General features: G+C 41.8%; 1 protein-coding gene and 1 long non-coding RNA gene across 2 annotated transcripts; one reads left to right on the top strand and one right to left on the bottom strand.

Annotated features, from left to right (window-relative positions):
* Positions 1–1,288: 1,288 nt before the first annotated feature.
* LOC131380893 (uncharacterized) lies at positions 1,289–3,841 on the bottom strand. Its single transcript, XR_009209169.1, has 3 exons — positions 3,663–3,841; positions 3,225–3,383; positions 1,289–1,818 (listed from the first exon to the last, which is right to left on the bottom strand). It is a non-coding gene; the product is annotated as an uncharacterized LOC131380893 (long non-coding RNA).
* Positions 3,842–3,926: 85 nt separating this feature from the next.
* LOC116478821 (cytochrome b-c1 complex subunit Rieske, mitochondrial) lies at positions 3,927–8,799 on the top strand. Its single transcript, XM_032170315.2, has 2 exons — positions 3,927–4,192; positions 7,988–8,799. The coding sequence occupies exons 1-2, from the start codon at positions 3,979–3,981 to the stop codon at positions 8,596–8,598; spliced, it is 825 nt and encodes a 274-aa protein (XP_032026206.1). The 5' UTR covers positions 3,927–3,978; the 3' UTR covers positions 8,599–8,799.
* The last annotated feature ends 6,701 nt before the right edge of the window (positions 8,800–15,500 follow it).

The following is a 15,500-nucleotide window of genomic DNA, read 5'->3' as shown; positions in this document are numbered from 1 at the left end:
ATCAATCGATCATGCTTGTGCGAGGAATTATATAAACCTGAGGTCCCAAACTCGAGGCTTCAGCAGATGGGCAGGTAATGTAACTGAATGGACACAGTGGGAAAGGACTCAGACCACCAAGCAGGTACCTACCCTGGCTGACAGCACCCCACCATCTTTCTCTATGTTGAGGACATGGGCCTCGGGTGGCTTAAAATAATGCAATTTTATTATTTTACAATTCTGGAGGTCTGAAGCCTAACATGGGTCTGTAGGGCTGTACTTCTTCTGGAGACTCTAAGGGAGAAGGTTTCCTTTCCATTTCCAGCTCTATCTCTGACTGCAGGCCCCTCCTCTGGCTCCACCCTCAAAGCTAGCAATGTGGCATTTCTGTCCTCTCACCTCTTGCTTCCCTCTTCTGAGACCTTATGAACATGCTGCACCCACTAGGACACTGCAGGAAGACTCTCTGATATGGTTTGGCTCTGTGTCCCCACCCAGATCTCACCTTGAATTGTTACAATCTCCTTGAATTGTAACAAGGGCGGGACCAGGTGGAGGTGATGGATCATGGGGGCGGTTTCCCCCATGCTGTTCTCATGATAGTGAGTTCTCACGAGATCTGATGGTTTTATAAGGGGTTTCCCCCTTCACTCTGCTCTTATTCTCTCTCCTGCCACCCTGTGAAGAGGTGCCTCCTGCCATGATTGTAATTTCCTGAGGGCACCCCCCAACCAGCCGTGCTGAGCTGTGAGTCAATTAAACCTCTTTTATTTGTAAATTACCCAGTCTCAAGTATTTCTTCATAGCCTCATGACAACAGACTAATACACTCTCCCTATCTCAATCTCCAATCACAGCTGCAACATTCCTTTGCCGTGTAAAGTAACATATTCCCAGGTTCCAGGGATTAGGCTGTGGACATTTTTGTGGGGAGGCATTATTCCATCTACCACAGTTTGTATGTGGGAGTACTCACAATTTGTAAATGCTAGCAAATAATTCTGAGGTTCATAGCACTGTGTATGCCAGATCACCAGGTGTCTCTGGGCAGAAATGATGGGGAGAGAATGAATCTCCAGTCCATGACTTCCGACCTCTGATTTAAACAGTGTTTGTTAAAAGGAAGGCTTGGTGTCATGCTTCCTCCTGCCTTGTTCATACATATGCATTGCTTGTCAGACTTCCAGGGAACTGAGAAGCTTACCAAGCATTTATGTTCGCAGGCCTGTGGCTATTTTTTTTCCCTCAGTTTACAAAACTAACAATGTTTATTAAGCTCTCATTGTATGCCAGTGTGCTAAATATTTCACATGGATTCTTTAATTTGCACAGCAATCTCATTTTTATCCCTGTTTTACAAATAAGAAATCTGACACTCAGTAATGTTGCCCGATGTCACACAGCTAGTAAGGGGCAGAGCTGGCATGAAAGCCAGGCTGTCTGGCTCCAGAGTGAGCTGACATATGAAAGCTAAAACCCCTTTCAGTTAAATAACAACCACTGAGGGGTTGCAGTGGTGTGCACCTGTAGTCCCAGCTACTCTGGAGGCTAAGGGAGGATGACTGCTTGAGGCCAGGAGTTTGAGACCAGCCTGGGCAACACAGCAAGACCCCCATCTACCAAGTGGAACCCAGGTTGGCCTACAGAAGTCCAAGTTCCAGTATGCCTGCCACTCCTGAACATTGGCCTCCTTCTTCCACGAGAGGACAGATGTTCCGCCATACAGTTACCCATCTCTCTGCTGCAACACTGGACTAGAACACCACTACCAGATGGATTCTTATCAATGTGTCTTTGGGCAGGTCATTTGTCTTCTCTGAGTCTTAGTTTCTTCATCTAGAAAATAGAATGTTATTATTATTGCAGATATTTACATACTGTGTGCCAGGCACAGTTCTAGGCATTTTACATATATTAATCTATTTCATCCTTAAAATAACTCTCTAGGGTAGATCCTGTTATTATCTCTGTTTTACAAGAGAAAGACGGAGGCACACACAGAGATTAAATAACTTGCCCTAGGGCACAGCTAGTGAGTGGTGAAACTAAAATTGAACCCAGGAAGTCTGGAGATAATTCCTATTCTGTTCATCCAACTGGAATATTGTGAAGGTTTTGTGAAGGCTCATTCATTCATTCATTCATTCATTTTTCATTTACTCTTACCAACTCAGAGGGAATTGTGATATTATTTCATGTGAAGCATTCAAACCATGCATGGTGTGTGACAACTTCTCTGGAAATGTCTTTTATCCTAAGGTTGTTGCCAAGGGAGAGCACTGAGCCAGCTGCGTGATGAGCCTGGCCAGGGTGGCCCCTGAGGAGGCAGCCTCCAATCTTGAGAGTACAATATAGTCCCTTGGGCTATAAGGCTGGGCAAAGCCTAGGCCCTAAAGGGAGTCATAGGAAGGTCAAAGGGGAAACTTGTCAGTACACTTTGGACCTGGCATGAGGAATAACAATGAGTCAGCAAGGATCAAGGGAAGGCTTATTAGAGGAGGTGGCATCTCAGATAAAAACACCACCAGCAAATCCTCACTTGGTGCTGCCTGTGTGCTGGGCCTGCTTGTAGGTGCTTTACATGTTTTAGTACATTTACTCCTCCCAGTAACTTTACAACACACATGGCATCATTACTGCCCCCATTTGGCAGGTGAGGAAACTGAGGCACACAGAGTTGAGGGAATTTGCCCAGATCACAGAGCCCATGCACAGCACAGAGCCAATTCTGTGCACTGCTTATATTAACATTTACTTAATATTTAAATCATTTTTGACCTAAATAAATGAAAAACTTTATCTCAGTATAGTATAGAATAGAAAACCAGTATGGATAGAAAATCAATACTATGAACCATATAATGAAATCACTCTAGACTCAGTTCTCTGCTAAGAGCTTCTAACTCAAGATCTTTTCTGTTAAAAGTGGGAGATAAGTGTAGAGAGGAATTAAAGATATATTAGGATCAAACTGAGGCCAAGTGCATTGGCTCATGCCTATAATCCCAGTACTTTGGGAGGTGGAGACAGGACTCCTTGAGGCCAGAAGTTCGAGACTGGACTGGGCAATATAGTGAGACCTCATCTCTACTTTTTTTTTTTTAATTAAAGATGTATTAGCACCAAACTGAGACTTTCTCATTGGTGCAATCAGCATTGAAAAACAAAACAAAACTTTCTCACTATGTGATGGAAAGTGAATGAGCGAACTCTGGGCATCCTCTAAAATTCTAAAATCTTACTTGGGGAAACAGGGGTGGCACTGAAGAGCATAGACTCAGGAGACAGATTACCCTGCTTCACATCTTGCTGGCTATCCAGTTCCTGGAAAATAATCTCTCTAAACCTCGGCTTCTTCATGGGTAAAATGCTGATAGTAATAGCTCTGACTTCATAGAGACCTTGATAACAAATGAAAGAACATAGGTATAATAAAACGCAAAACCAAATACACAGTGAATGCTTAATAAACATAATCCATTAGCATTATCGAGCTTTGCACAGATGCCTCTGGCCTTTTTGTTGTTGTTGCTGTTAGACGAAGATAATAAAAATCATCATAGTAAACACATAGCGATTACTATGTGCTGGACTTTGTCCTAGTTGAGATATATTACCATCCTAAGTTAAACTATAATCGTTTATTGTTATCTCTAGGTCTTCTTAGATGAAATTTTTACCCTAAAAGATCGTAAAGTCGGCCCATCGGACGTCAGTGGGGTCCCCTGTTCAGCCCTCTCTTTCTTCTGGGGATCTCCCGGGACACAGACCAGGTGGCACCGGGACTGACAGGTGGGCCGCAAGCCCCGCCCCCAGCGACGGCTAGTAGCCTGGTCCCCCGACGCAGCGCCTCTCCAGGTTTGCCCCGCCCTGCAGGACTGCAGAACTTCCTTTCCGGCGGCGCGCTGACGTCACGCGTCCCGCGCCTCCTCGCGCCTGCGCCGTGGTTGGAAGGTCGTCCGTGTGACCGGCTTGGCGGTTGGAGCGGCTGTCGCCATGTTGTCGGTCGCAGCCCGCTCGGGTCAGTTCGCGCCAGTCCTGTCGGCCACGTCCCGCGGGGTGGCGGGCGCGCTGCGGCCCTTGGTGCAGGCTACGGTGCCCGCCACCCCGGAGCAGCCTGTGTTGGACCTGAAGCGGCCCTTCCTCAGCCGGGAGTCGCTGAGCGGCCAGGCCGTGCGCCGGCCTTTGGTCGCCTCCGTGGGCCTCAATGGTGAGTCGGGGCGAGGGCCGCGAGCGGGGCGGGGGTTCTCTCGGTGCCCGCTCCTCCGGCCCTCAGCAGGGAGCGGCCGCGGGCGCGCGAGCGGAGCCTGAATCAGGTCGGGCTGGGCGGCCTCCGCAACGCTGGGCCTGGCCCCCAGGCCCGGGGCGTCTTTCTTGGGGCCGGCCTGGACTCGCGTCCGCCGGCTTCGCCTGGTTCCTCCTCGGCCGTGTTCACGAGCTCTGCAGTCCAGCTGTTCCAGCCACCTCTGAGGGGTTTTGTTGCTTGCAGGTCGTTTGACCTTGGGCAAGTTTCTAAACGTACTTCCTGTGAAATGGATTCATATCTTTACCAATTTTGTAGGGGTGTCGTGAGGCTTAGGTGGAGGAATTCTACGTAAAGCCATTAGCACAGTTTGGGCACTTACATGCTTAAGAAGTGGAAACTTACTAGTATTTGGGAAGTCGGTCTTCTCACCACTACCGATCCCTTCAGTGTCCTTCCCCTTCATCACCCCCCCCACCAAAAAAAAAAAAAAACAAAACATACACAAGGTCAGTTACAGTGTAGTGTCACAACATAATCAGTCCTCAAGAACGGGCAGAGATTGATGACATTTACATTTTACAGATGAGAAAACAGACAAGGTAGAATGACTGGCACCAGGATCCGTGGTGTGGACATGTGGTAGCAGGGATTTGACAAGACGAATTGTCCTAGCCACTGAGCTCTTCGCAGGGGCTATTCCACACCCTCTGTCCTTAGATCCCCGTTTATCTTCTTTGCCTCGCCTTCCATCTTTACTTGGCCCTGTATCGGAAATAGAGAAATGGCAGCCTGTGGGCAGTGTGTCTGCAGGCTGTGTAGTTTTAAAAAAAAAACTGGAAAGGCTAATGGCATCTCTTAAAATGCTGGAAGCTGGTAATACTGGGATCTAGTTTCTACTTGGGAAAAGTCCATAGTGTGCTGTGTAGTGGCCGCCCCCGCAGTTGGAGCAAGTGGTCTTCTCCAGTTTGTCTCACAGTCTTTACCAGGTCTGCGTGTTTCATTGTGTTACCAGCCTGTTTCCATTGATAGCTGTTTGTGACTCTTCCCCTGCCCGCTAACCAAATTGCCCTCCACTTTTCTTTTTACTCTGCCTTCATTCACCCTGGTCTCTGCACTTTCTTCATGGTCTTTCCACTAAGTTGCTACATGTCCATATGTTTTCCTTACCCATCTTTTCAATCTCAGTTAAGGATCAGATGAATAAAGTTTTTATTTGCTGATTTGTCTGTCTTTATAGCACATACACTTTACACTCTGTATTGTGTTTATTGGGAACTCCTCCAACCTTGGGCTTAAGGGCATAGAGAAGGTAATGTCTTCTTATTTTTCTATCTTTCACAACGTCGGGTTTTGTATACAGTTAGTGCAAAGTATTAGTGAATGGGTATATTTGTTAAGGAGCATCAGTGGGTTTTGAAGAAACTGTCCACGGCGGGTGTAGAGTACCCTAGCCCATCCTTGGGACCTGGAGGTGAGAAGGAAGGAAGGAGAACATTTCAATAGCAACAGAAAAGCATCTTTGGAATTTGTCATATTGCTAAAGTTTCTTCAGAAAATTGGAGGCTTACCTGACTTAGAGAAGTTTTTTTTAGAAACAGGCAAATAATGTAGAACCATAAGGCAAAAACCTTTTCTGTAATCATTTCAGCCTGTAATTTAAGTTCACATTATAGTCTGTCTAGGTGGTTCATGGCAGGATGGCTCGTGGGAGTGGAGGGGTTGGATCTAGAGAAGATTCTTGAGTTGGAGAGGAAGGTTGTACTATTTTCATGCAGATTTCCAAGGCACATTGGAGCTCACTTTAAAATAAAACTTGTTAAAATTCCTTAAATTTTCTCCTTTAAGTATTTGATTTTGCTTTAGGTTAGAATTAAATCTAGCATCTTACTAAAAGTCAGACCTAATGCAGCTCATGTAAATATTTGGAGAATGATTTTTGCAACAGGGCAGTTTAATTTCCGAAAGGATTCTTGGTGGTGTAGCCTACTAAAGTGTAACCAGCTAGATAGAGTGGGAGGAGACTTTTGCCACCAAATCTCTGAATGAGAAGGGAAAAGCCATTTTATTGAGTTTTCTTGTACATTTCCTTGTATACTGTTAAGGGTTGTGGATACTGTTTTTAATGTAGAAGTATGAACTTTTGATTCCTTTATTTTTAGGGAGGAAACACATCTTTTCTGTAATCCCAGGTAGTGCTAGGAGCAAGTAATTTATGCTTAATTCCAAATGCCAATGTATACTAGCAGGTTAGCATTTATTTGTTAGAGTAGTAGTATAGGATGTAATGTCACTTTGACTCCACAGATTCTGGGATGTGAATCTCAAGTTGCCAGTATCTGTGTCCTGGTCTTCTCCAGGAAATGATTGAGTTAGTCAGAAAAGCATATAGAGTGATTTTGGTAGGTTTCATTATTGTTTGTGAATACTTCTGGCTTCTGTAAAGTTATTGACCTTGAGAATCATGTGAAAAGCAGTTCAAGTATTCCATATTGTAATGTTTGACTACTCAAGGAAGTACAGTATATTAAGATGATATCCTAGTAGAGCAAGGTAGAATTGCAGGTTATTACAATAAAAATGCATCTTAAAAGAAATCTGTATTTTGGAAACACGTTTTCTAAAAGAGGAATTTTTAGTGTTCCCTTTTTAAATATGGAAACTTTGTGGCAAATTTCTTAAGATGAATGTTCAATCTGCAAAGAGGTTTGCTTCCTGAAACATACTTAAAAGTGCTACTAGGTAAAAAATTTTTTTGGTCAGATATTTAAAAATAGTATGGGAGAGACGGATGTAATTGTGTCTTGTTTTTGTTTTTTAAACTACCAAACAAACTCCTTGCTCCCAAAGTACTACATAGTAATTATTTGTTTAACATTCATTGGGGCTCTTTTATGGCCTAGACTAGAAGTGCCCCAGTTGAGAGAACTACAGCAGTGAAAAGGGAAGATAATACACCTACTTTTACAGTAACTATTGCCCTTTACTGAAGGGGGGAGATATGAAAATTCTGCCTTTTTTTCCCTCGCTAAATCGAAATAATTAGTTCTTTTGCAGTTTTCATTTTGAGAGCTCTGATAAGGATGTCCTTCCCTGCCTATTAGTGGTTTTAATTTAAAGTAATACTAATTTATACACTGGAGTATAAAATAGAAACCTTAATTTTTCTGCAACTAGAGTTATACAGTTCACAGAATGTTTATTATTGTATCATTATTATTTTATGAATTAACAGTTTTTTCTGAGAACGTAGATTGGACTTTAAGGGGCGGACATTTGCCTTAATAAGGTGATCACACGTCAACTTACTATGTGGACTAGATGAGTTTTAGGGTCTCCTTCTAATCCAGAGAGTATGGGAGGTATTTAGCATGATTTATATAGTATGTCTTGGCAGTTGAATCTTCGGGAACTTTGAGATATTACTGTTTATTTTGCTGTTTAACGTTTTTAGCGCGATGCACTGAGGTGTTGTGAATCCTGAATCAGCAATGTTCAGCCAACCAGGGGGAGTTCAATTTACAAATAGTATCTTGTGATTTCATACCAATATGATAGATAGTGGTTCACTTCATTTCATTTTTAAGATTTTATATGCTAGCACCGCCAATTTGACTATTTCTGAGACCCAGTGAGTGCCATATTTCACATTTTTAGAATTTGGTTTTTTACCTGTGAATCCATAAAGGGCTGTTTCCTGATATATACTCCCTTCAGGATGCTCATCTAATTGTGTTTTTTCACCTTCTGTTTGTCTTGCAGTCCCTGCTTCTGTTTGTTATTCCCACACAGACGTCAAGGTGCCTGACTTCTCTGAATACCGCCGCCCTGAAGTTTTAGATAGTACGAAGTCTTCAAGAGAAAGCAGCGAGGCTAGGAAAGGTTTCTCCTATTTGGTAACTGCAGTAACTACTGTGGGTGTCGCATATGCTGCCAAGAATGCCGTCACCCAGTTTGTTTCCAGCATGAGTGCTTCTGCTGATGTGTTGGCCCTGGCGAAAATCGAAATCAAGTTATCCGATATTCCAGAAGGCAAGAACATGGCTTTCAAATGGAGAGGCAAACCCCTGTTTGTGCGTCATAGAACCCAGAAGGAAATTGAGCAGGAAGCTGCAGTTGAATTATCCCAGTTGAGGGACCCACAGCATGATCTAGATCGAGTAAAGAGGCCTGAATGGGTTATCCTGATAGGCGTTTGCACTCATCTTGGTTGTGTACCCATTGCAAATGCAGGAGATTTTGGTGGTTATTACTGCCCTTGCCATGGGTCACACTATGATGCATCTGGCAGGATCAGATTGGGTCCTGCTCCTCTCAACCTTGAAGTCCCCACATATGAGTTCACCAGTGACGATATGGTGATTGTTGGTTAGAGACTTGGACTCAAGTCATAGGCTTCTTTCAGTCTTTATGTCACCTCAGAAGAGTTATTTGAGAGCAAGCCTTCTGTACTTGAAGTTGATTTGAAATATGTAAGAATTGATGATGTATTTGCAAACATTAATGTGAAGTAAATTGAATTTAATGTTGAATACTTTTCAAGCATTCACTTAATAAAGCCACTGTTAAACATTGTTATGCTCAGTCATACACTTGAAAGGTACAATGCCTTTTAGCTAATTCTAATTAAAAACTATAGACTGGTGTACAAGATACTTGTGAAATCTGTAACTGGCTTTATTTTCTTGCCCAAATATTTGCTTCTTGCTTTGTGTCAGGGACGCAGATTCTGCAAGGTCATCGTTGGGATGAGGTAAAATTAACAGGTCATCTCCAAGTCCTGGGAAGTGTCTATGGCATTGACAGAAACAATAATATCTAGGTATTCCTTATTCACCGGACTTGGTAAGAGTCCTGGCTATGCGTTTCCTCCCTACTGTGTAAGCCGTGTGATAATGTCAAGTCTAATCTGTGGGAAAGAGTCCTGAATGAGGCATTAGTAGCTCTGAGGGTTTATCTTCAGGTCTGGCCTGCTGGTTTTTCTCCTTAAGTGACAGGCCAGGAAATTTTATTAGTCCCTTATGAGTGTAAATTCGTACTTAAAAATCCTTTAGTCTTAATAGGCAGTGATGGGATATTATCTGAGAGAAGCTTTCCAAAATGAGAGTGCTCTGCCATTTCCTTCATTTTGTGTGTGGATCGTCATGTCCCCAAAGCTCCTGCATCCACTATCAGGAGGCAGAAAGGGAGCATCTGAGACCTAATACTGCCTGCATGCAGAAGTGGTCCTGCTGGGTTTGTTTCTGTAGTGATGACACTTTGAATGTTTTTTTCCTGTTGGGTTTACAGTCACTCAGCACTTTTCACTGTAAGATGGTGTGGAACCAGAAGCAGAGCACATGGGAATTCACATCCTATTCTGCCTCCAATTACGCAGGTGAAACAAGACTAAGGTCCATTTTCCCCTGGGAGTTGGGAGTGGGCTTTGTCCTTTGAGAATCACAGCCACTTTTTGATATGTTTGTCTTTGCTGTTTGGAGGTGGACCAGTCATGTGCTTTACTGAGTCCACCTGATGATCTCATGTATACTTTTTTAAAATGGCAAACATGGTTAGGTTGGGTCTGCCCAAAGGGAACTGACCATCCAGGATTCCAGCCTTTGATGTTAATAGCTAGGTGTTGACAGAAATGTTGACAGAAAAAAAATGTCAAACTTTCTATGCTTATGAGTAGATACTAGTCTTTGCTTCATTTTTACCATTCTAGAAATGAAATTAGCATGTGTGATCATTGGTGGGACACGGAAGTATTTTGTATTCTGTGTCTCTAGATAGTGGAGGCACTCTTCGGATCGGGGGTTGGAGGAGGGGTTGGTGGCAGAGTTGGAATGTGAAACATTGAGTTGTGATGGGAACACAGGTCCACACACTAAAAAACTTGTGCTGCTAAAAATGTCAACGCACCCCCTCCCTAGGGATACCTTGAAATTCTACATGGCAGTGGAGGACAGAAGTAGGAAGTTTGCAGGTCCCTAAGTATTCACTTAGTGCCGGAATTGCTATATTTGGTGGCTGCTTACTTCATCTATCATGTTTAGAGTTTGATGGTGGGATGCTGTTAAATCCTAGTAGCCCATTTAGTTTTTAAAGAAGGCTTTGTTCCACAAGTGACAGGACAAGTCAAGTCACTTCATGCTATTTTGCTGAATGGATATGGCAGACCTGTGTTAACATTTTTACCATTCTGTGAAAACAAAATCCTACATATTAGGAGGAAATGACTTATAGAATAAACCTGACCAGCTAGCACCCTGACATCAGATCATTAACATGTACTGCATTTTATTGGGGATGATTCTTAGGACAATCTTGAGAGCCAAGCCTTTTCATTACGCTTTAAAAAGTGTTACAAAAATGGCCTTTTTGAAAATGTTGCATTATTTGTTAAAGATAACATCAAATTTTCTTTGGTCTTTCTGAGCATACCCTTGTAAAAACTTTGACTCAGTGTGAGTGTATAGAGGGCATTTGTCCTGATTGGATCAAAATGTGCTTTACTACCCTCATTTTTCTAAACTGTAGGAACATACTATTTAAATATCAGAAGTAATTCTTCATTCTCACAGTACTAAATTTCATTTTCTGTGTTTTCATGTCTTGAATTTCATTGCATTTTGTATATTAACCCAAAATAATGTTTATATTTTATGGACTGCTATCCTTAGCCCACTGTTCTAACACACTTTAAAACTACCTATTTGCTAGTGACTCCTGACCACTTCCTTGAGTTTCATATTCTTGTGCTTACTGGGCATCTATGTTTGGATGTCCTGTTAACACCTTAAACTCAAACTGTCTGAAAGGAAAAGATGCCATCTCTGTTTCCGATGAACCAGCTTCTCTATTTTAGTTGGTGCCCTCTCCATCTACCTCGTTAACTACCCAGCAAGTGAAAAACCTGCTAGTTTTCCCTGCCTCCTTTCCATCCATTATCTTCTCTCCACTTTGCCCCAAATCAGTCCCCTAGTTCTGCCAATTTACTCTTTTTTTTTTTTTTTTTTTGAGAGGGAGTCTCACTGTTGCTCAGGCTGGAGTGCAATGGCAAGATCTTGGCTCACTGCAACCTCCACCCCCCAGGTTGAAGTGATTCTCCTGTCTCAGCCTCCTAAGTAGCTGGGATTACAGGCACATGCTGCCACGCCTGGTTACTATTTTGTATTTTTTTAGAGATGGGGTGTCACCGTGTTGCCCAGGCTGGTCTCAAACTCCTGAGCTCAGGGAATCCACCTGCCTTGGCCTCCCAAAGTGCTGGGATTACAGGCCTGAGTCACTGCGTCCGGCCTGCCAATTTACTCTTAACAAGACCATTACTGTCTCTGTCATCTGTAGCATTCTAATAATGGCTAACTTTTTGAGCACCCATTACTGACCACTAGGCTAAGTGTACGTTAGGTGTATGGTCTCTCTTAATCTTTAAAATCCCAGGTAATGTCAAGTAATGTTGCTATTTCTAGTTTACAGATGGGGAAACTGAGGCACACCAGCGGTTTTTTTTTTTTTTTTCCTACAACCATACCTGATAGGTTTGTTGAGCCAAAACTTTTATTTTAACCCAGGGAGTCTCGAGTCCAGAGCCTGTAGCCTGATCCCCATTTTATACTCTAGTGTTTTAATTGAGGCCTTGTTAAGTCTTGTCTAGTCTACTGCAGTAAAATTCCAGATAGATCTTTCCTCCAATTCTGTCCCCATAAAATTTGTCCTCCATGTAGCTGCCAAGTAGGGTGGAGGTTAAGAATATGACATTGGTTTTGGATTCCAGTCCTGGCTCTGCCATTTCCTAGATGTGTGACCTGACATAAATTACTCAATCCATTCCTCTTCCTTCATCTGAAAAATAATACCCACTCAGGGTTGTTTTAGGAAGTAGCACATTAGTATGTGTCAAGGGATATGTCAAAACTCCTTATACAAGGTCCTTACCTGCATCCCATCCCATTAGTATGTGTCAAGGGATATGTCAAAACTCCTTATACAAGGTCCTTACCTGCATCCCACAAACCCCTTGCTCTAGTAACAGAATTTTCCTGTAACCTATATTCTTTGTAGTTTTCTCTCAGTCCCTTCCCAAGCTGTCCCTTCCTATCTTTATTTTAGCTATTTCATCCACTGCCTGCCTATCTGCTTAGGTGGAGCGCCCTGCAGGAAGCCTTCCCTATCTCACAGGCCCTTTCTCAGTAAGTTTTTCCAAAATAACCAGGAAATACCCATTGTGGTATTTATATTAATCTCTTTTGTAAAGCTCACGTTCCTAGTTTGTCTCCCCTCCACCACCAGACTGAAGGCCGAGGCCCATGGCAACTACTCAGCCATGGAGTTGCATGCTCTAAATGAAAAAAAAAAAAAAGTGAATTTCGGAGTGGCATTTGAAAGGAAGATTTTCCAAAGAGTATTTTGTAAACATCAGGTCTAACAACAACAACAATCAAAAATCAGTGTATTTTATCTTTCCAGGACTTGAGATCAGGGGAGATATTACAGTATGTTTTGGATTTAAATTTAAACCATTCCCATAAGAAAAAGTTGAAAAGCATAAATAATGAATTCAAGATCCTAAAAACTGAGATTTTACTTTAGTTATGTTTGTTTCGTAATGAATATTCTGCCTGTGTAAGACTTCAATGTCAAAAAGTCTGTCCTTCAGTATTTTATTTTCAAAACTTGTAAATGCAATGGATGTCATTTCATTTAATTTTACCATTTTATCTGTCTTACTCATTTTCCATCCTGGGATTTAGGAGGGGAACATTTTAATTAGAGAGGAAAAATATTATCAAGCAGGTGAACTATCAATTCTCTTTTGAGGTAGGAAGGATTCAGGATGATTTTCTCCTTTTCAGTACTCAGCACTACTTATTGGAGTTTAACAATGTCCTAAACACAGTACTGCCAGGAACATGAGGTTAAGATGGTTTCTAGTCCAGATACTTAAAAGAAGACCTAAATACACCACAAAAGGAAGACTATTCAATTGCTTGCTTCTGTGAGTGCTTATGAAATAGATTATTATAGATCAGAAATCTCTGGTCTGTGGCACAAGATTAAAATTAACTTTGTGGAGGGCTTTAGCAATATCTCTGTAGTAACTCTTCCATAATGATCAACCTAAGACTGGGCTATCAGTGAAGTGAAAATCCTAAATTCAATAAACTACACTTCATATTTTTGCAGCTGTTATCCCAAACTTGGATCAATTTGAGTGCAAAACCTTAACTGTCATCTGGCTTTTGAAATCCTTATTTTATTAGAATATTTGCAAAGGTAAGAAATGAAAGTATCTAAGTAATAGGTTTTCATACATTTTTAAAAGGGCAAACAAAACCTTGGTTTCTTAATGGAAGGGAGAGGAGAGCTAATGCATTTCACAAAATTGGCCTGTCTAGAGTGAGTATCTGAAATCTGCTGTTTCCTGCATTGGGGCATGGCTAAAATTTTAACTCGTGCCTCTTGCTTTATCTGAGGGAATACTTGCTTTCTTAGCTCTCTGCTCAAGACACACTCTGCTGTGGCTGGCCCCTTTCAGCCCTTTGGAGAGACACGGCATTCCTGGGGCCCCAGTTGATCTCAGTACATGAAAATCAGGTTAGAGGCAGTGTTCCTCTTAGTAACAGATTATCTATTATACCATTTTAAATATAAATTTCAAATGAAATAGTGGGTAAAAAAGGTATATCAGCTGTAAAACAAGACACAAATGCTCAAAGCATTATTTAACGAGGCAATAGATGGCATTTAGAATGTGATTAGGTATACAGAAAGGCCACTTAGGTGGAGGTAGACCCTACTCAGAATGCGATTCTGAATCAAAGGTTGGTATTAATCCTGCATTCTCATAATACTTTGGCCCCTGGAAGTTCAGATTTGCGTGTGTACATAGTTTTGATGTTAATGGAAAGCAAAGCTGAATTCACCCATGACAATGGTTCACATTGTAATTTGCCCCTCCTCTTCGCTTTGAAGAATTAATACTAATTGGCTGTAAAAGCTGGTTCTTTGAAATGATCAAGAAAATATATAAGGCTTTTGTAAAGCTTGATAACGAGAAAAATGAGGCAAAGCAAAAATATATAAAATGAAGAGCCAGCCATCCTCACTTGATGGAAGAAATTATAATAATAAAAGCATGCAACTCCATAGTAACAAAGTTGTTAAAACCAGGGGATACAGATGACTTCTTAGCAAAAATATAAAATGCCAAAATTAGCCCCAGAAGTAGAGAACTTAAACATACCAATTAGCATAGATTAAGTATAAAAAGTTACCATGACTGAATGGCTTCATAGCTGAGTTCTATGTGACACATTAAAGAAAAGATAATTCCAATTTAAACTTCCAGCTCGTTCAGGTCAGAGCTTTTCCAATTTTACTGTGCATGCACTTTACCTGGAGATCTTGTTAATGATGCGTATTCTGATCCGTAGGTCTGGAATAGGGCCTGAGATTCTGCGTTCTAACACTTTCCCAGGTGATGTCCATGACAGGCTAAGAAGTTCAAGGGTGAAGGGGCTGCATTTGGTGAGGGACTTCTTGCTGCTGGGGACTCTCAGCAGAGTCCCAAGGTGGTGCAGGGCATCACCTGGTCACCCAGTGAGGGGGCTGAGCGTGCTAGCCCTGGTCTCTATCCTCTTATAAAACCACTTAAGCTACTTCTGTGATAACCTATTAATTCATTACTTTGTGAATGGACCTAATCACCTCTTAAAGGCCCCAGCTGTCAATACCGCCACACTGGGGATTAACTTTCAACATAAATTTTGGAGGCGAAAAATATTCAATCCATAGCATTCTATAGATGCTCCAACAATTCATTTTGTGAGTTTAGTGTAAATTTAGTATTAAAACCTGACATTAAATATAAAAAAGTATCATTTACTGAATTAATGAAATTTCCTAAATAAAATACTAGTAAAAGAAATATAATAATACTGCGAAAGAATAATAAACTTTGAGATTTATTCTAGGAATGCAAGGTGGTATCAACACTGTCTATTAAATGAACAAAGAAGGAAAAATAAAGACATCAATAGATGTGGAAAAGCTATCCCTAATATGAATAGGAAATAATTAAAATAGAGGAGTATATTTTATTTATTTAGAGACAGTCTCACTGTGTCGCCCAGGCTGGAGTGCAGTGGCATGATCTCAGCTCACCACAATCTCTGTCTCCTAGGTTCAAGCGATTCTTATGCCTTAGCCTAGTGGGTGGGATTACAGGCACCCACAACCACACCTGGCTAATTTTTTGTATTGTTTGTAGAGATGGGGTTTCACCATGTTG

This window comes from Hylobates moloch, unplaced genomic scaffold, assembly GCF_009828535.3.
Source record: "Hylobates moloch isolate HMO894 unplaced genomic scaffold, HMol_V3 SCAFFOLD_12, whole genome shotgun sequence".
Taxonomy (NCBI): domain Eukaryota; kingdom Metazoa; phylum Chordata; class Mammalia; order Primates; family Hylobatidae; genus Hylobates; species Hylobates moloch.
Note: the sequence above shows the minus strand (reverse complement) of the source record. Positions and strands in the feature narration are given on the sequence as shown.